This window comes from Xenopus laevis, chromosome 2L (genome assembly GCF_017654675.1).
Source record: "Xenopus laevis strain J_2021 chromosome 2L, Xenopus_laevis_v10.1, whole genome shotgun sequence".
In the NCBI taxonomy this organism is placed as follows: domain Eukaryota; kingdom Metazoa; phylum Chordata; class Amphibia; order Anura; family Pipidae; genus Xenopus; species Xenopus laevis.
Genome location: NC_054373.1, coordinates 146,081,482 through 146,103,594, shown reverse-complemented (window position 1 = coordinate 146,103,594; position 22,113 = coordinate 146,081,482). Strand labels below are relative to the sequence as shown.

The 22,113-nt window shown below is 40.2% G+C and overlaps 1 protein-coding gene across 5 annotated transcripts; it reads left to right on the top strand.

Moving 5' to 3' along the window:
- The first annotated feature begins 12,126 nt into the window (after positions 1-12,126).
- zbtb39.L (zinc finger and BTB domain containing 39 L homeolog) lies at positions 12,127-21,167 on the top strand. 5 transcript variants are annotated; one of them, XM_018247452.2, is made up of 2 exons: positions 12,127-12,279; positions 18,736-21,167. In XM_018247452.2, exon 2 carries the CDS (start codon positions 18,788-18,790, stop codon positions 20,876-20,878), a length of 2,091 nt encoding a protein of 696 aa, XP_018102941.1. In that variant the 5' UTR covers positions 12,127-12,279; positions 18,736-18,787; the 3' UTR covers positions 20,879-21,167. The 5 variants fall into 5 exon arrangements, with proteins under 5 accessions (XP_018102941.1, XP_018102943.1, XP_041438462.1 ...); XM_018247454.2 differs by having other exon boundaries at positions 12,264-12,401; XM_041582528.1 differs by lacking the exon at positions 12,127-12,279 and adding an exon at positions 12,286-12,588.
- The last annotated feature ends 946 nt before the right edge of the window (positions 21,168-22,113 follow it).

Sequence of the window (22,113 nt, the reverse complement as noted above, 5' to 3'; positions counted from 1 at the left end):
AAAAGTCTTTTCAAAGACTGAACCAAAAAGAATACGAGTGACCCACTTGCAACATGGAAAAGGGTTTGTTGTAACATGAGACCATGGGCAATCTAGCACTGCTAGCCAAGTATGATCATGGGATTGTCATGCTCTAAATAATCACAAACACAAAAGGGTTAATTTACTATGACACCAGTCATTTATAGAAGCGCAATAAGGAGGGTAACAGTGTGAACCATGGTTGAAAACTCTGGGAAATGGGTATGGGGTGTAAGGATGCCTACATTCCTATGTCCTCCCCCCCTTAATATAGTGCTGCCAAATGCATGCAGGTATGTATTCAATTAGGTGATCGTAGGTCTCTGCACTTTGAAGCAATTTAAATGGAGTGGAAGGTGCAAAAAAAAAAATGTAAGACTGCACCTGTGTTTTTGTACCCTGCCTGTCACTTTGTAAATTATCTGTAAAACCTTTAGTAGAATGCACTACATTGTCTCATTCAAAGTCCGTATCACAATCTAACTGAGAAAATGCCACACTGTTTGCCTGGAAAATTACCGATATAACTTACTTCAAAATATTTAAACCCATTTTTCCTGCAAAAGTTGCTTTAAAATAAGTAAATATGAATATTTATGAAAACAAACAATTTAAGCTTTTGTAAAAGTTGTAAAAAAACAATTTGACTTTTTAAAAGTTTCGAATATTCTATTATTCAATTAGGTAAGATGAGAAATTTTCTTTGCTGTCAATTCTCTTTATATTTTTTTGAACCTATGGTCTGTGATACAATATAGGTTTCCACAATTAATCCAAAATGTATATCATGGTATTAACCAGAGTCAGTCAGGGAAAATAATATCAACACCACCAGCTCAAATGGAAAACAGTAAGAAGGCCACACTTGCTACATGGTTGACCAAAAGTAGAGCTGACATTTTAACCTTATTATCTAAAGACGTATGAAATTCAGCACTATACAAAGGTCCCATACTGATCACTATGGGCTCTAGCTAAAGTGGGCCTGACTGTAATCTCCCAGGGAAAGCCTCACTCTGCTTTATGTTGTCATCCTATCTATCTCTGTTATATGACTTTCCATATGAATGACATTGACGAGATACCTTATTTTTACCAGCTGAGCCAGTAAATTACTGGCCAGATGGTAACCTGCTTTTACTACACGCTTAAACTGAAACTTGGTCCATCCATGCAAGCTGAAAGTATTTGGTTGATATTCTAATTTGAGGGTTAATTGTGGAATTTTGGTTATGATGTGAATGGACAAACAGTATGAAATCGCACCCCTCTAATGGACAAATACATTTACATTTTTCAACAATATAGCTAAAATTAGATCCTATTTTAGACAGGCTGAAAACCATTAATAAGCTGTGGAAGACACGTCTACTATCTATCTAGTAATGGGTTAGCCTTTTTATACTGGTATATCTTCCAAAATATCTAAACAATTATCTCAGTATTTCAGAGGTACATGATTTAAAATGTGCCACTATATTTTTTTTCAATTGTATAGGCAAACACTGGGGTTTCTGAGTCTTCTTGCTATACTATATAAAAACTATGATGCAATGTATATAAACCCATACTTCCATCCAGTATAGACCAGTGTAAGGGCAGGAGGATCCATGCAAGCCAGAATTACCCCAACTCTAGATGTCCTTTGATCAGGCATTGCTGGAAGCTGTAAGAATGCATGTCCTTTGGTTTAACACTTTTATCTAGAAAGCCATATCTGTGAAGGAATCTTTAAATTCATTAACTGGGTTCACAACATTGGTCTTATAGAGGTTAAGACCATGAACATTGATTGAAATTTCATCTTTTTCTAACATTCCAACATTTCTGTTTTGATGCGGATACAGAGGGTTGTTTATAGCAAGCAAGGAAATACTCAGCAATAATACAAAGGGAAAATCAACTTCTAGATTTTATGATCATCTTTTATTTATACAGGGCCAGCTAGTGCCCTCCATTGGACCATTCCAGCTCCAACTCAGTAGTGTCTATTACAAAAGAACAAAACTGTCACAAATGTCACCATTATTATATAGCCTCTGCCTATAACAGCTGCCTTTTGCTTCAGGAGGAGCCATCTGCTACTCAGATGCCACCAGGTCTTAAAGTAAGAGGACCAAGGAGAGAGTTCTGGGCAGACAAGGGAACTGAAAGCTAACTAGAGGAACTGGGAACAAGGAGCATGGGACAGGCCGAGTCGATACCAATCAGGCAGAGCAGCACTAAATCAAGAGACAAGAGCATAGTTGAGGTTGCATGCTGGGTCAATACACCAATATCGCAGTACAGTAACAGTATCCAAGAGAGTGGTCAATAAAGAGGTCAGGACAGTCAACAAACTAGGAATGGACAGGGACAGGCAAGGTCAGGAACAGGTGAGACAGGCAAGTTTTTATGGGGTGTGCTTGTAATTTACTTGCTTTTTGTGGTTTCTAGCACCACTAGAAACCACATACCCCCATTTATCAGGGTTTTAACACTTGCTTTGAAATTACACATGAAGCCTTGTGGTGGTATACAGATAGAAGCAGAGAGTATCATAGCTCTGTTGAACATGTATTAAATTAATAGGACTTGCCATACCAGAGCTGGCAAGTATAAATACTCTCTGTTAACATACTGTATTATACTAATAGTAATTGTACTAATATTCTGAGTTAGTTTTTTAAGCTGTGATGGCAATTACATCATGAAAATGCTTTTTGCTATCAGGGATTCATCGATCTGCACCTTCGAGATACATCACACCTATGTGGAGATTTTTCCTGCCAATAAATCTATATTCAGCAAAACTATTTTTGAAACTTGAAATTAATGAAACACAAGTGAAGTGTACTGTGAGCAATCACACAGAGAAAAGCAATGCTGCAAGTAACAGGAAAACAACTCAGCAATCCACAGAAGGAGTCATAATGAGCTTATGCTAAGAAAACTGTCCATATTTTAGATCAATATAAAAGTGATTGAACTTACATTTTCTGCACATTGTTATACTGCTGTGTATTCTCTGGCAAAATTGCCTTAATTGAGCTTCTCTACAATACTTTAGATATGAGTAATTCAACAAATTCTTTAAGTTAGAGCCAAAGCTTTTTTATACTCTCGTGCTTTTATATTCAGATCTGTACTCTTTCTCTAAATTGATCCATAATTGTGGTCATTTTAAACTGCAGAGAAAATGTCTGTGCTGCACTTGCTAATTATATGGGGATACAGACAGACAAAAACTCTGAAGAACAATGTGAGTTTCCTTCAAGTTAGTAGTGTACATTCCAATTTTCTTCAGTTAAGTTGGGGCTCACATTCATTTAAATCAAGCTGAGTAGCTATGTTCTCCAAAGGATCAATTCATTTAACATCAATATTTTCAGTTCAGCAAAGTGATCCGGATGATTATGGCATGGTTGCAATAGTTATCTCAAAGGAACAAAGGAACAGTAACATGAATTAAAATGTAAAGTACCGTTGACCTGGTCTGTTTGCTTCAGAAACTCTAATATAGATATATAATACACAAAAGCCATGAATATCCTGTAAATGATATCCTTATAAACGGTGAGTTCTGATGTCATCAGTTATAAACAGTGAGTTCTGATGTAATTTCTGTCACATGACTCATTGCAATTTGTGTATTATAATAAATAAAGTACCCCCAGTTGTAAAATATGAGGATATTAGAAGTTACCTCGGAGTTCCATGACCTGTATAAAAACACTCGGCCTTCGGCCTCGTGTTTTTATATGGTCATGAAACTCCTCTGTGACTTATAATACCCTTATATTTTACAAGAGGGGGTACTTTATTCACTATATATTATATAAGCTGCTGTGTAACCACAAGGGCAGCCATTTAATGGAGAAAATGCTCAGGTTACACAGCAGAAAAGCTCTGTAAAATAAAATGGTGTTCTACAGAGCTTATCTGTTACTGTATCTGCTATTTAACCTGTGCTATGTGGCCCTATTTCAGTTTCCTCCATTGCTACACAGCAGTTTTTTATATACAAAATAACGTTACTGAAGCAAACAAATTAGTTTTACCAGGGCAGGAAAACAGTACATTATATTGTAACTACTTTAAACTTTCATTTGTTGGTGATACTGTTCTTTCAAAACGAATTGGATTTTAAAAAATCTGACATCTTGACTGGCCAAATTTGCTACAATGCAGTAACCCACAGCAAGCAGTAAATAATCAGTTAACTTTGTACAATCTAAAATCACTTTGCCCTGCTCAGTATTGATAACATAATAATGACCGCTGCCATACATGTTTGAGTATAAGGAATAAGACTGCTCTTGCCTCCAGACATGGATCAGGAGCCATGAAAATGGCCAGGCACTTGGTTGCCAGTATACAGAGCCTATTAATACAATAAATTGGCTAAGAGTTATGCTATACTTTATAATTTGAAAATATGTATTTCCTACTGAGGCAATGCTGACAATCACATTATCTCCATTTACTTATTTGTTTGAGATTTAGGACTGCTAAGAACAATTACAGGAAACCCTTTAAAAAAATTATAATCCCAGCATTAAAATGCAAGACCAGAAATAGCAGTAGTGGGTGCTTGACAACTGGTGTTTGTGGGTCAAAAAAAAAAACCAGAATGCAACTTCCCCATCCTCACCCTCTTCTGAGATCAACAGCAGGTCCATTTACTAAAGGAACACGCTGCTTTAATCCATCACCCGAGAGATTACGAATTTTCACTCATTTGATATATTTCTCTCCATACCTCTCAATACCTGGTGCCGCCGCACCACAGCTGGTGCCTCCTCTTTGCTGCGTGTGCTACTGCTTCTGGGTTTGTCACGCAGGATTGATGCCGTTCTTTTCTTTGACATGTCATCACGTTTGGCGTGAAAATTCAAATATTTAAAATTGTAATGTACTTTTTCCAATCGCCCGTAGGCCATAGTTCCTGGGTGTGTTTATATATATAGTCTGATCCTTGTTCTTGACCCTTGTCTTTCCCTGACTTTACTAATCTGCTGCCTGTACTGACCATTGGCTGTTACTGACCATTCTTCAGATCCTGATTTCGTATCGCGCTACTGTTTGGTGTTGACTACATCCTGTGACCTTGACTACCTGATTTGGTACCACATTGCCTGTTATTGACCTGGCCTGTTCCATGTCTACACTGCCTGCTCCCCATCCCTTCTATAAACGTTTGGTTTCCTTGCCTGTCCAGAATACTCTCCTTGGTCCTCTCATGTTAAGACCTGGTAGCATCCAAGTAGCAGAGGGCTCCCCCTGAAGCGAAAGGCAGCTGTTATAGGCAGAAGAGTGAGCCGTGGTGTTAGTTCTGGGTTTGGGTTTGGCTCTTTCATGCATTCCAATTTTTCACCTTCTCATGTCTCCCAGAAGCAGCTCTGGGAGGGGGTCCAGGATGGGACTCTGTAAACTGTTGTAATTTGCTCTATTAGTTGAAACATTTCAACATATTCATGTAGCAATTTATAAATTAAATTTAAAGGGGTGGTTCAACTTTCAGTAAACTTTTAATACAGTTTATTATGGAATGGTTAATTCTAAACAACTTTTCAATTGGAATGTGTTTTTTATTTTTTGTAGTTTTTTTAGCTTTTAAATGGAGGTCACTGACTATTGTAATTGTTATCGGAAAAGAATAGAAAAATCCTGAAAAACATACTCCTTATAAGGGAGATAAATGTATATATGTTTTACAGATAAGTAATGTTGTTACTTAAAAAACATTGTTGCAAATCCTTGTATGTCATTTGTTTCTTAACAAACATTGTTGCAAATCTTTGTATCTTATTAATGTCAAGTAGTCACATATGACTGTAGAGGAGCCCCAGTGTTGGTGAGTGTCCCCCTGTGAGGTGGAAGTTTCAGTACCACACTGAGGAACCAGCTCCCTGGCATTGTTTTGTGTTTCAGTGTACCTATAAATATAAACTCCGCCTTGTTCATTATGCAGTACACTCTATAACGAGCAGCCTGCTGGCTTGACAATCTGTACCACCATCTTCTATGGACCAGCCCTTTTTTTGCCCTTAAGGGACTACGGGTATGACTTATTGTCTAGTCCTCAGTGGACTACAGGTACCATTGATGGCCAGTCGATTAGTTCCAGTATGTGGCCACTTTGGGCTGATAGCACAAATTATAACATTGAAGGGCCTTGATTTTAATGTTGGCAGCGGATGGGAGGTGACCGTGTCTTTACGCTTTTTTCTTCTGCTTTACCCGTCTGTGGCCATGCTATTCTGATCCTCTTTTACAACCTTGTGACTACTTGACATTTATAAGATACAAAGATTTGCAACAATGTTTTCTAAGAAACAAGGATTTGCAACAATGTGTTTTAAAGAGGACCTGTCACCCAAAAAAAGTATTCCAAATCCTATTTTATCACGTTAGTCAAGCAAAATAAACTTTACTTACACTATATAAATTATTTGAATCTTGTTTCCTTCAGTTTGGGAACTCATAGTTATGATGGCAGGAGCCATTTTGTGGGCACTGTTATTAAAGGAGTGGTACACCTTTAAAGAACGACCAATTCTAAGCAACTTTTCAATTGGTTTTTGTTATTTATTTTTTTTATTTTTATAGTTATTTGTCTTTTTCTTCTGATTCTTTGCAGCTTTCAAATGGGCATCGCTGTCCCCTTCTAAAAAAAACAAATGCTCTGTAATAGTGACGTGTGGGCCGACCCAATACCCGCGATATCCGCAGGTGCCACCTTCAAATGTCGGCTTCCGACTTCCGGTTTTATAGTCTCGCCTCTGCTCGTCCCCGTCCCTTTTGTGACGTCATTGTGACGTCATCGGTGGGCGGCGCGAGTATATAAGAGGACCCCAGAAGCGCGGGTGCGGGCGGGTGCAGGCTGGAGTAGGGCACATCACTACTCTGTAAGGCTACAAATGTATTGTTATTGCTTCTTTTTATTGCCGAGCCTTCTATTTAGACTCTCTCCTATTCATAGTCTAGTCTCTTATTCAAATCAATGCATGGTTGCTAGGGTAATTTGGGCCTTAGTTTCCAGATTGCTTAAAATGCAAATTGAAGAGCTGCTAAATAAAAAGCTAAATAACTCAAAAATCTTCAATAATAAAAAATTAAAACAAATTACAAATTATCTCAGAATATCACTCTCTACATCATACTAAAAGTTATTTCAAAGGTGAACTAACCGTTTAAGACAAGCCTTGCATCATCTCAAAATCTTGTTTGTGCACTAGGGATGTAGCGAACGGCGGAAAAAATGTTCGCGAACATATTCGCGAACTTGCGTCAAAAATGCGAACGGTTCGCGAACGTCGCGAACCCCATAGACTTCAATGGGAAGGCGAATTTTAAAAGCTAGAAAAGACATTTCTGGCCAGAAAAATGATTTTAAAGTTGTTTAAAGGGTGCAACGACCTGGACAGTGGCATGCCAGAGGGGGATCAAGGGCAAAAATGTATCTGAAAAATACATTGTTGACACAGCGCTGCGTTTTGTGCTGTAAAGGGCAGAAATCACACTACGTCACTCAGGTGATGTTTCTGGACACGGAATGTGAAAAAGCTCACACAGCTAGGTGGCACTTGGTTAAAGACTGGGCAAACAATGCCTGCAAGGGCAACGTATACAGTAGTGGGTACGGAATATATTATTGCTGCTGTAAAAACATCACTCAGGTGATGTTTACGGACACGGAATTATTATTGTTATTTAGACAGAATGTGAAAAAGCTCACACAGCTAGGTGGCACTTGCATACCTCCCAACTGTCCCTCTTTTGACCACTCAACCCCCTGTCCCTCTTTTGTACTGGAAAGTCCCTCTTTTCTCTGAACTGAACAGCCAGAAAAAAAACAGTTTCTAACTTAATTAGCTTTTGGCAGAGAGCTCAAAACAGCTAACAGGTGCAAATAAGATACTTTGTAACAATTTTGACTCTGGTTGGTGCTGGTAGTGGTGAACTACTAGGAGGAGCAGCACACCAGTCCCACTCCCCAACACAGCTAGACTAATAGCACTGGGCTCTTACAGTAGCAAAGTAAAAAAAACAAAAAAGAAAATAAAAGCAGTCCTTACAAGGACTATTGGGTTATTACAGCAGTCAGCAGATGAGATCAGAAGCAGTGCCCACAGCAGCTACATACAGAGCACTGCAGTAGAAGGTAGATTACTAGTCAGCAAAGCTAACTAACCTAAACTCACTGTCCCTCAAATCCCTGCAGAGTTCTGTCCCTACAATACAGAGCAGTGTCAAGTAGATCACTAGCCAGCAAAGTTACTATCAACTGTCCCTCAAATCACTAACAGCTCTCTCCCTACACTAGTTCTTCCAAGCACACACAGGCAGAATGAAAAAACGCTGCAGGGCTTCAGTTTATATATGGAAGGGGAGTGGTCCAGGGGGTGTGTGGGTGGTCCAGGAGGGAGAGCTTCCTGATTGGCTGCCATGTATCTGCTGCTCTGGGGTGAGAGGGCAAAAATAAGCGCCAGCTAAGGCGAACCCAAATTGGCGAACGTCGCGCGACGTTCGCGAACATTCGGCAGACGCGAACGGTCGATGTTCGTGCGAATTAGTTCGCGGGCGAACAGTCCGCGACATCCCTATTGTGCACTAGAATGCTTTAATTAAAAAAGAATTTGGATTTCATGTTTAAATTTGAAAAGGACTTTTATTATACAGCTATTTATGTCTGGGTGGCAGGTCCACTTTAAGTAACAACATTACTAAGCTGTAGAACATATGTACATTTATGTACCGTGTGAGGAGTGAGTTTTTCAGGATTTTTTTAGTCTTTTCACTATGCAAACATCATGACAAAATCGAGCATCAATTCGTATTGTACGAACTATACTCCAAAAACTTGATTTTACAGAATTTTTGATGCGAAAACTTGACTTTATCGGATTTTCCAGTGCAGATCACAATGTCAAGAGACAACTTCAGGGACATCTGCCATTGACTTTTGCATGACTTCGACAAGTTTGAGATGGAGTTTTTTTCATTTTTTTCATTTTTGGATTTTGGAAAGCAGCTTTGGGGTAAATTAAATCTCTAAAAAATTTTCCCTTAAAAACCTTGACCACATAAATTTGAGGTTTAATAAACAAGCCCCTAACGGTTTATATTGTGAACAGCAGAACCAGTGGGTTGGGTGAAATGACTTGGGTCCCCAAACTGACATTAGCTCTTCCATATCAAGCAATGGCTAGACAGTGCAGTTTGACAGGGGAAGGTGGTAGCAGGGTAGGGTTTAAATTTAGGGCAAACTCCACTGGTCTCCAAAGAACTGACTTATTAGCACATTAATTAATGGAACTATTTATATGAACTGCTTATTATAGTGTAATATCAGCTGCTCATATTGTGACCTATTTACTAAATTATATGTGTGCCTACATGAACTCTCCAGCAGTGAAATAAGTAGTCATTGGGTCCCACAGCAAGATCATTGGGCCCTTAAACTTTGAGATCAAGATATTTTCTATAAATATGTTCCACAGGGACCCCTACAGTTCCTGGGCCCCCAGCAGTTGAAGGGTCTCAGTCCTCTATAGTTATTCTCTGCTTTTTTAGTAAAATGATTTGTGGGTTTGTTCCACATCAGGTATCACCTGAGAGCTCTTCACGGACTTCCACTCTTCTCTATCCCAGGGGTCCCCAACCTTTTTTGGACAGGTGCCAAAAGATTTTTTTGCGAGGACCAGGGGGGGTGGGGTCGGCGGGGTAGGCTGGGGTCGGCAGCAAATTTGGACACGCTGGTTTTTGCGCCACTGGGCTCCCCAGTGCGGGAGTGTCTGTGCCCAGCGGTTGGGGACCCCTGCTCTATCCTATCCTAGCAAAACCTACCAACTGATACATGATTGTTTGTGTAGCGTACACAGGGTGCAGCCCAGATAAATAATTTTTTTTTGTTTCAGCAACAGGTAAACATATGCATTTATAAAGGGATGGGGAGAGGGTCAGACTGGGCCAGCAGGACACCAGTAAAAACGACCCCGGCCTGCTCCACAACTGCAACTGGGGTGGGGGCTATCATATCCACCACTGATTTAAAGAGACACAGTTATACATAAAAAAAAGAATATGTAACACACACATATATTTTTTTTTTATATCCAGCACCCAAGCACATTGGGGTGCTGTAGGGCAGGGGTCTCCAACCGCCGTGGGCGTGTCCGAATTTGCTGCCGACCCCCGCCAACCCCACCACGACCCCATCCCCGACCCCACCCCCAGGTCCAAAAAAGGTTGGGGACCCCTGCTGTAGGGCACACAACCAGCTCCAATATGATCCAGCAAATTACTTTCCTTTTTCCAGATCTGGAAGCAGAGGGAACATAATCCAAATTCTGGGACAACCTCTTATCTACGCAATGTAAGTTTTTAGTTACAAAATGTTATCTATTTTATTCATCTGGATCCCTTGCTAAATAATGTTTCGAAACATTACAGTCAGGAAACAGCATTTTACCAATCTCTAATACTATCACATTTAAAGTGATACTGACACTAAAAAACAACTCTTCAAAATAAGGGGCAGATTTATCAAGGGTCGAATTTCGCGGTGATGGGAGTTTTTTTAAACTCTCTCACCTTGAAATTCGAATAAAAAAAGACCAACCGAAATCTATTAAAAAAAAGTCAAATTTTTTAACTTCGGATGAATAGGCTCTAGTCGATCGTTCGATTCCAATTCGGAGTATTTTCCATAAAAAAAATATGATTTTTCAAAGTCCACCAAATTACTCCAAATAGGCTCTAGGAGGTCCCCCATAGGGGGGGGTTTAAAATGGCGAACAGTCAAAGTCTATGATAAATTTTGATATTCAAATTTTCAATTTTTTTTCCAAATTCGATTCGAGTTTGGGCTATTCCCTAGTCGAAGTACGAAGGTCTGCTTTTGTAAGTAATCGTTACTTGAAGTTCCCAAACCTGACTATTTTGCCAACCTGACTGTTAAGAGTTTCTAATGCTAATGGACTTCTGCTGCACACAGGGCAGCTCCGGCCATGAGGCAAGGTGAGAATCTTGCCACAGGCATAGGGTTGCCACCTGGCCGGTAAAAATGATGGCTGATCCCAATGTTATTAATAGGGAAAAAAAAAATATATTAGAAGGACGGTATTTTTTTCCAGCAAAGGTGGCAACCCTATTCAGGTGGCCAGTTACCAGGGGCGGCAAAAAGTTGCCTCTGTTAACTTTAAGGGTCAGGCCACACAGGGCGTTTTGGGGAGATTTGGTCGCCTGGCGACTAATCGGCTCGTTTTTGCGGCGACCAATCTCCCCAAACGCCTTCCCTGACTCTGCGCCGGATAAAATGCCGGCGCTAATCACACGTGGAGATTCATTTTCCGAAGTCGCGTGAAGTTTCCTCGTGAGGCGACTTCGGAAAACGCACCCCCACGTGTGATTAGCACCGGCGTTTTTTAATTTTAAGCCGGCGCAGAGTCAGGGTTTGGGGAGATTGGTCGCCGCAAAAACTAGGCGATTAGTCGCCAGGCGACCAAATCTCCCCAAAATGCCCAGTGTGGACTTACCCTAATAGCTGAATTTCCGTTTTTTTAAAAAGGAAATTTGGCTCTTCTAGTGCAGCGAGCGTAATAGCGATGCGGCCCCTCCTTGAACCGCTGCAACGCTACAAGTTAGAATCACAGAGGCCGGTATTTTACTGGTCTGACCGGTGAAAATGATGCTTGACCCCAGTGTAATTAATAGGGAAAAAATCTAAATCTATACAGGAAGGCTGGTATTTTTTCCAAAAAAAGTGGAAACCCAAAGTGGGAGGAGGGGGTGACAGCAGCAGCCCCTGAAACGCGCCTGGACAAATATAGCAGCCCCCTCATCCAGGAACATGGGGAAGGGATAGGCAAAATGTAAAAAAATGTAAAAAAAAAGCTTTAAATGTAAAAAAAAAAAGATTTAATTTGTGGTGTCTATCTATTTAATAATATCACATACACTGTTAATTATGTGGAGATTTCGGTTAGTCAAATAAGTCCGTTTTGCTTAGTAAACAAATGATCAGGCTGCAGAGAATTTACCATGAGAATGAACCATACGGCGGCGCAATTGGTTAATAAGACGTCACGTTCCGTTCCATTGGCTGCATTGCATCCTCCAGACTCCAGGGGGCGCGCTGTGGCTCTCGGTGCAGCTAAGGCGAGAGGGTGTCGCTCTTTGATACGATTGTGCCACTGTCGTTACCAGCAGCGCAGGCCGGACGCCCCGAACTGTCTTTGTGTGCCCTGCCGGAGTGGAACAACCGAGACTCTGGTAAGGGAACGTGACGGCTGGATCGCTTCGTACGCACGCAAGTTTCATAAGGCCGCTCGTATAAAGTCTCGCTGGCTTCGCGCTCATTCTCATTAGAACTGTGCCAGGAGCCTCCATCAACTGTGTGTGAAGTTGTTTATACGCGATGCTGCTCCTGTACAAATAGATCGTGACCCTCCTGTGTTATCAGCACTGTGGGCTGTTTTAAAACGTAGGACATTAGGAAAAAGTGTATTCAGTTGGATTTATTATCCTGTTATTGTATTACTATCTATAGATGTGCGTTTAATCAGGAGTATCATGTCACATGTAAGTGTGTGTAATTGTTTACTAATGGCTGCAACAGGCACACAGCTGCCTCCCCCACCCCCTTCATTTTCTGATATTCACATACTTTTTTGTCTCGGGTCTCCTTTGAGACCAAACATTTAGTCAAGATCTCACTGACGGCTCCTGATCAGGTCAAAGATATTTGAAAGCTTGTGTGACACAGTGTGTTCTTAAGAAAAAACAAAAGATATTTGAAAGCTTGACCTGGAATATCAAGCAAAGAGGCCCAGACTGGCAATCTGTGGGTTCTGGCAAATGCCAGAGGGGCTGTTATAAGGTCCCATAGACAGTCAGTATTTAGTGGGCTGGTGGGGGCTGTTTGGGCCTCTGTGTACCTAAAATACCAGTGCCTATTTTAATTCTCAGTCCGGACCTCCAAGCAAAACATGAAATAAGTGTCCCATCTGCATCACTTCTAAATTAAACTTAAATTGATGGGCCCCCCAATCAGTGCTTAGGGTACCCGCAAAAACCTGCTAGTTGCAGGTAGAAGTTCCAGGTGTGGGTATAGCAGCGGGTCTACGGGGTCGCCGGTAGGGTTGCCACCCGGCCAGTATTTTACCAGCCTAGCCGGTAAAACACCTGCCAAGGCCGGTATTACAAATTTACCGCAATGTAGCTGCCGGTAAATTTGTTATACCCTTCAAAAAGACCCCTCGGCCTGCCCCCAATCCCCAGTAAATTTAGCTTTGCTGACTTTGTCCCCCGTCTGAAAATCTCAGCACCATAGCCACACCCCCTTTTGTGTCACGGCCCGCCCCTTTTGACGCCACTAACCGCCCCTTTTTGTTCCCGCCTCCCACCGGCTGGTAAAACATTTGGGAAAAGGTGGTAACTAGTCGCCGGACAGGCCGTGGGTCTTCTCAATATCGATTTTTACTCCTTTTTTCTGGTCACGCCTACTTCTGATGATGTCATTTCCTGTTTACAATGACAGCACTTCCTGATGCTTGATGGTGAGCGGGTTGCGGATAAGGTACTTTTGCGTCAGAATGGTACGGGTTCCAAAAAGTGGACTCGCGCAGGAATCTAGCTCAGGTCCAGCTGTAGAACACTCAGGGGTGTCTGAGAGACTAGGTGCTATTTCTAGTGTACTGAGCATGTTGTTCTCTCTTTAGTAAAAGAGACAAAATTCTGATTTAAATGTTGCAGAAATTATCATTTCTTTCAACTTTTTTGCGGTGACCCGTGGGTTTAATGCCAGTTGGATTGGTTCCGGTAGAAATTTGGCCAACCATTGCAGGTTGGGTCACGGGACAGTCTAGGGAAGTACATTCCTCTATTCCTGAGGATTCCCTGTCTTGGAACCAAAAGTACTGCACAGAAGTAGCATACAGAGCAAGAAGATGCAGGTACTAGTGATGGGCGGGTTCAGTCAAACTGCCACATCAAGTCTTCAGGTCGCAGGCGTGCTAATACTACGGGCAATATACCTTAATTTTGGCTTGTAATTAGGCCTTTTAGCCAAATGGTGGATACAACTACTTGGATATAAAGAGATCTTTCTTGTACATGCTTTCAACAGCAGTGGAAGATTTAAAGGGGAAACACACCTTATAAAGAGATTTTTAAACACCGGGTGCAGTCCAAATATCCAAGCATACTGCACTATTTTGGTTTTCTGTTTTTCTTCTCCGTTGCCATAGGCGCTGATCTGTTTACAAATTTTGGAGATTTTTTTGAACACAGCTGAGAGACTGTGTGAAGATCGGCAGGAGAAAGTTAAAAGACTAAAACGTTTTTTTCCTTGCCACTTTTGGTTTTTATGAAGAGAGATCTGCTGAGAGAGGAATAGTGAGGAGTAACTTCATTGTTTCAGAAATTGTACCTTTTTTTTATTCATTATATTGTTTTCTTCTGAAACTTTTCTATTATTAAAAAAATTGTGTTCAATGACTGTTTACAATTCTATAGAGTAAGTAAGAGTTACCAAAGCTCATGGTCAGTGGCACTGCAAATGCAACAAGCCTAGCAGCACAACATACAGAGTGGAGGAAAAGGGTGACATCGGTAATGTCATAGGTTTGACCCAAAATAACAGTAAACTATAAATGCAAGTTCTAGTGCACATATTCTTTCTGTTTATAGCGCATTTTAGTTATGCTATGGAGCCATTGAATTTTCTTTAATTTAAAGGCAATGTTAACCCCAAAAAATAATTTGCCTAATAAAAAAAAAAACAATTCTAAGCAACTTTTCAATTTACATTTGTTACAAATCTCTTATGGTTTTTAAGTGATTTGCACATGTATTGCTATTGAAAGCAGTGTTTCTGTCCCGTTCTTGTCTCTTCTCTGGTGGCTCAGACTAGATACAATGTAAAGGTGGCCATACACGGGCCGATAAAAGCTGCCAACAGACCGAGTCGGCAGCTTATTGGCCCGTGTATGGGGGCCCCCGACGGGCTTCCCCGATCGAGATCTGTCAGAAAGTTGGCCAGATCTCGATCCGATGGGATTAAAAATCCCCTCGGATCGCGGCCACATCTGTTCGTAGATGCAGTCCCGCGATCCGACCGCCCGTTTGCGAACGCTAGGATCCGATCGTTGGGCCCTAGGGCCCACGATCGGATCAGCCCGATATTGCCCACCTCAAGGTGGGCATATCGGAGGGAGATCGCCAAACGAGCGGATCTATCCATGTATGGCCACCTTAAGACATAGCCGCTGATTAAAAGACCTGACTTTGCTGACAGAAATTTGCAGCATTGTTTAAAAGTAAAAACTAGGAGGCAAATGCTGCTTTCAATTGCAATTGTTTTTACAAATAGCTGTAAAAGCGCTGAAAATGTTTAATGCGTGCATATTGCAAAGTTGCTTAGAATTATCTTTTCTTTTATTAGGAAAATTATTTTTAGCTCTACTTATCCTTTAAATTAATGCTACCAGCAATATCTCATGGTAAGTACAAACCATTTGCAAAATATGATACTATCATTCATTATATTGTACTGACCTATTCTACCCATTTTACAAAGATTATACTTTTTTTATGAAGCAAACCAAGTTTTTTATTAGTTTGGAAGGCTGGCTATGCTTCACTTACCACGTCACATCCCACTCATTCTTGGCTGAGGATGTATGTAAAATCGTTAGGACATACCAAAACCACTTTGCCTTGATGTGACCGGTATGTTTTGGGCTATTAAAATAAAAGTTGCATAGATTGTACTAGATGCATGTGCCAGGTCTAGCAACCCACAGCAACGGTCAGGTAGTGTGTGTCGATCACCTCTTTGAATGCAAAAGTCTAATTGTTTGCTGTGGGTTAATAGCTGGCTGGAGACTTTGCAACTTTCATTACCCCATGCATGACCTTATAGTATGACTAAACCCCTATGATGAATAATATATTGCTGGAGAATTTTGTATCAATAAGTACATATTAAAATGAAGGCTACTATTCTTCTGAAAGTGTAGCTTGGATTAATTTGGTGAAAGTGGCAATTTTTCAGATAAACATGCAATCCTGACATTTTGCTATTTATGTAATTATTCATAATTGACGGTGCTGACCATGTACTGGATTGTTTTGCCAGAATACGTCTGTGCAGAGATTTAGTATGGAACTGCTTTGCTTTTTAATTAGTACTTTTTACTATGTTGAAAGTCATTTGTTTAAAAAAATTCTGTGATTTATAATGTCAGTGGTCTACATCCCGACATTTTGTGTATCTCGGCTCTACAGCCTATTTGTATTTCTAAGTGGAGAATGCAGGAATAGACTTAGGAGCTGATTAATCAAGAAATGCAGTTAGATCTCAACTAAAAATTGCATTAGTCAATTTTTTTATTCGTCAATTTGTCTCCTTTGGAGTTTTTTTTTTTTGCTAAGTTAAATCGTGTAGCTCAAACCTGCTGAGATCCATATCCGCGTGTATTTAAATGGAAATGTGTCAATCCACTAAAGGTGGATTTATTTAAAGTAAACCTTTAAAATAAATGAATAGTATTATTATAAGCACTTTTGTCATTCACATTCATTATTTATTTTGTTTTTATTACAAGATATTAAAGGATACACGTACTTAAGCAGAAGAACAGCCTCTTTCTTTCTCCCGACAACTTCCTTGACTACTTGGTCGTCAGACTGGTTGGAAATTGACCAGGTGGCACTGTTGTAACAAAATTCATTCATATTAAAAGTACGTGTATCCTTTAATTTCTTGGATTAAAAACAAAATAAATAATGAATGTAAGTGACAAAAGTGCTTATAATAGCACCTTCATCAATTTTACATTCACTTATTCTAAAGGTTTACTTATGCTTTAAAGCTGGCCATAGACGTGCAGATTATTAGCCTATGTTGGATGAATGATCACCCTTGCCAATCTTCCCACCTGCAACTAACCATTAAGATTAATATAAAGTAGTAAAGCGAACAAATCACACAATGCTTGGGCCATTGATAGACAGATACTCAAACCTTGAATGATAAATACCCTAGATATAAACAGCAAAAAAGCACAAGAAACCTTCCTTTCGATTTTTCAAACTTCAGCTGAATCGAGAAAAAAAACATAGAGCATTTGCCCCTTAACAAGGGCTTGAGATTTTAGCACAGTCAAGTACCTGGATGGTTCATTATATTTCTTTAAGGGAATGTCAACTCAAAAAATAACAGTGTTGCCTAATAAAAGAAAGTATAATTCCAAGGAAATTTGCTATATACATTCATTATAATTCTTCTGTGGTTTTAGTTGTATATTTTAGTTTTAGGGGCACTTAAGGGGCACTTAAATACTGTAATAATATATAAGGGGTTTGTAGAAATTGAGCAGGCACTTCTAGGAACCAGACTTCCAGACAGACTTTTCATTTAAAAAGTATATATTTATTGGAGAACACTAGGACACAGCCTAACGCATTTCGTATCAACAGGATACTTAATCATAGGCTATCATAGAGCCTATGATTAAGGATCCTGTTGATACAGGATACGGTTACTAGAAGTGCCTCCTCAATTTCTACAACCAGTTATCCACTCCCTCAGCTGAAGGTTCAGGGCGGTGCACCTGGACCCCTTCACTTTGAGACCTGAGAAGACTCTATTACATCTACCTATTGGGGTTTATGATCGTAATTTAATATATAAGGGGATCATATAATAATCTCTGATGCTTTACTAGTATTCCTTCCAGCAGACAGAATGGCATACATTACAATTAGAACAACAGAAATTAATCTAAATATTTGGAAAGGGTTTGTTACAATGAGAGTTATGATGTTGTTGAATTCTCTCCCTGAATCGGTTGGCTAATACATTGGATAGTTTCAAGAAAGGGTTGGATGCCTTTTTTTGAAAGTGATGTAATACAATAGTTCTTAGTACAATTTCGTCCAGGAATGGGTCCTATTGCCATCAGGAAGGAATGTTTCCCCCTCTGAAGCAAATTGGAGAGAGTTCAGAAGGTATTTTTTGCCTTCCTCTGGATCAACAATAAGGCAGGTTTTAGATTCACATAAATTGTTGAACTTGATGGGCGTGTATTTATTTTCAACTTACTATGTAGTGTGATCTTGTAAACTTAAAGGAGATCTTTCAATTATAACTTTTTTGTTAGCTAGGAAAAAGCCACAGCAGATATGACTGCAAAGTGTGTTTATTAACAAGACATGTTTTGGGTATAAAACCTTTGATAAAGGGTTCTATACCCAAAACGTGTTGTTACGCACTTTGCAGTCATATCTGCTGTGGTTTTTTCCTACCTAACTAAACCGTTGTAATTGGATTGGACGTCTGACGTGAAAGGCGAAGCCTTGCTGGAAGGGAACTTGTGTTTGGGAAAGCATTTTTTAAAGGAAAGCTTTCATTTTTTTACATAATGAAAGAAAATGTAATTCTAACCTAATCTAACTAACCAGCTTTCCAATTTAAATTAATTTAAAAAACATTAGATGTTGTTTGCAGATATGATTGCAGTGAAATACTATTTGTTTATAATTTTCTATTTTCTGGATCTGGCTATTGAAACAAAGTAAGCCCTCAAGTTTTGCTTAATAAAAAAAAGGGGATATAACTGTTTTTATACTGTGTTTTCTATGTATGAAATAATCACATGCAAATATAGCTTATAAAAGTATTATTTAACACTTAGTTAATTGCATTATGTAATTGTTTTACAGGTACTTCCCTTACTGGTTTGCAGGGGTTCCCTCCTGCCGCTGGAAACTAAAGATGGGTATGAGGATCAAACTAAACAGCAGCGACCATCCCAGCAACTTGCTGCGAGAATTAAACAAAGCAAGGCTGTCAGAGACATTATGTGATGTTACTATTGTTGTGGGGAACCGATCCTTTGCGGCTCACAAAGCTGTGTTAGGCTCTGCAGCAACTTATTTCCACAAGCTGTTCTTAAGCACTGAACTGGATGTAGCTCGTACATATGTTGTGGACTTCATAACCTCCACTAACTTTGAAAAAGTGTTAAGCTTCATCTACACTTCTGAGCTGTTCACTGATCTGATAAATGTTGGCGTCATTTATGAAGTTGCAGAAAAACTTGGAATGGAAGATTTACTGAAAGCCTGCCATGCAACTTTTCCTGACTTAGAGGGTTCATCTGGACAGAAGAATCAATGTTCTGTGTCCTCAAGTGAAGGCCGCTCAAGCACATTGAGTGTTGCCTCCACAGAGCAAAGCCATGGTGAGTCAAAACGCAATGGATTGGATAATCACCTATCTAATACTGATAAAAGTTTAACTGGGCAAGGAGATAATTTAGCATGCTTTAAAGGTGAGGAACAGGAGGCTAATTTAAATCAAGCACCAAGCTTTGTGCTACATGCTAAATCTGAAGAGCAAAGCACATCAGGGAGATACCAGTCCTCTCAATGTTCAGTTAATTCTGGGTTTGTCCCAACAAGTACCTGCCAGCAGTACAAACCCCAGCATAATGGGGAGTACAACAAAAGTGGATACTTTTCTGGGGATACTTCCATAAATGTAAACCCAAAGGAATCTCCAGGGGGCTTTGAGGCAATGGGAGAGCTACACCTTGAAGAGCTGGAAGAAGAGGAGCTGCAGTTTGATGAGGGTGGCGATGAAGATTCAGGACCTTCAGGAGAAGTGATTGAACTTAGTGATGGCAGTGAAGATGAGCTGCTCATATTTGGACAAGGAGAATCACGAAGTAGCAAAGCAATGCCATGCCAAGTGTGCAAGAAAGTACTGGAACCAAACTTGCAGCACATTCGTCAACATGCGAGGGAACATGTAGACCCCCGCACCGGCAGCTGCAAGGTTTGCCAGGCTCGCTTTCATGACCGTGGTGCTATGGTTACTCATGTCTTGTCTCACATAGGTATTTTTCTGTTTTCCTGTGATATGTGTGAGGATAAGTTTTTCAGCCAGTGGCAGCTCACTCTCCATCGTGGACAAGAAGGAGCAGTATCAGAGCACAATATTATTGTACAACCAGGTCAGCCACTTCCAGGTGAAGTAAATGCATTTGTTGGGGCAATGGGTACTGAACTACCCTGTGGAGCCTGTCACAGGACAATGCTAAGAGATTTCCACTCTGTACGATCACATGCCCTGGAACATCTTAACCCAAAAGGATTATCTTGCAATTTGTGTGAACAACGGCATTTGACACTCTGTGGATTGATGTGGCACGTCTTCTCTCACATGTCTATATCTGTTTTCTCATGCTCACTCTGTGCTAGCAGCTTCCTTGAACGGCACCTTCTAGAGAAACACATGGCTGTTCACCAAAGCCTAGACGAGCCTCTCTTTCGCTGCCACCTCTGCTCCCAAGGCTTCAAATCGGAATCTGCACATCGGCAACATTTAGCCCAGCATCGATGTGGCAGCATTCCTTCAGACCGCCCTGGGTTTCCTGACTTTGCTCACGTTCAACTGGGAACTTCTAAGAGAAAATTGTCCGAGGATTTTCCTGTAGATGAGCATTTACTTTCAGGACAGACAGGCCACAGCAAGTACACTTGTAAAGTGTGTGGAAAATCTTTCTCCCACACCAGTGAGTTCAATTACCATCGGCGCATTCACACTGGCGAAAAGCCGTACCAGTGCAAAGTATGTCACAAGTTCTTCCGTGGTCGCTCAACCATAAAGTGCCACCTGAAGACACATGCAGGGGCCCTGATGTACAGGTGTACTGTTTGTGGACATTACAGCTCCACCCTAAACCTCATGGGAGAGCATATTGCAATTCACCGGGGCAACTTACCTGCAGACTTCACTATTGACCAAACATTTATGTACACAATTCACTCCAAAGAAACAGATAAGAGTGGTGAAAGCTGATACTTTTACAGGTGAACTTGGTAGAGGGCTGTAGTACCCCCACCTCCCATTTTAAATTTATAGTGGCCCATTCAAGTGAGGTGGATTAATTAATTAAATTTAGTGTATTTCCGTGTTTTAACTATTTGCTACTCTCTCTTTTTTTAATGGTGTTCAGTCTGCATTTCATTGCTTTGTGTATTCTAAATCTGTCCATATATTTGATAGTTTTGAGTCCAGGTTTCTTATTTAATATTTTTATTTAAAGTCATTGTGTCTTCACTGCAGATAAAGGAGAAATCATACATTGCATGTGTTATAATGTATTTCACTGTATGTCTAGTTTTGGGCACTTTAGACCACTTTATAATAACTTCACAGGTTACGTGGGCTACAGGTGGACTTCTTTATCTAGGGCATCTGTGATGTCATGGCTTCATAGTGTATGAGAAGAGCAAAAGCTGAGAGGAGCTTGCAGAGAATTTAAAGGTTAATGTTTAAGTTGACATTAATTGGCCTTTCTGTGACATATATTGCTATGTGAGAAAAAGAGATGGAACAGACTTTATAGAAAACATGCAGTACACCATTCGATTCATATTGTCTGAAAAGGTTTTGGCCATTTGTGCCAAATACTTTAATAAGGTGTGCTCCATCTGCACCATTCAGTATCTTACAGTTCCAGATTTAGTCACAGTAACTGCAGACTTTTTACCAATTGGATACATCTGTCGGGTATTTTAAATATCTTAACATGTGAGCACATTTGTTTGTTACAATATAGACACCTAACGGTCCATTCACATGAAAGTGCCTTCAGGTGTTGTGTAGCTTGGCACTGTTTAGAAAGATGCATAGATGTGCATTGTGTATTTTAACTTGTTTTCAGGAATTTCTATTCTGGTGCTGTCCAGTTATTTCTTTCATTGCCATTTTTGCTTCTAATTTATAGATGATGACAGAAATACTAGCAGTTGGTTGCTTTAAAAGGCATCTGAATATTGTGAGCGTCAAATCACTACAAGGCCTAACTGACATGTTATACGAATACTGTGATAGACATAGAAGTGCATCCCTGCACCATTGTAAGGAATAATTAACTGCTTAGGTTGGTACAGATGCAGAAAGGTGGTTTTCTGCTCTACTGTATCTGTGATGAGTCTGTAATGAAAGGAGTTGTACTGCTTCCTCTTGGTGCCGCATCCATTTGTGGTCATTAGAAGAATTTGGTACTAATCAATCAACAGCAAAATATG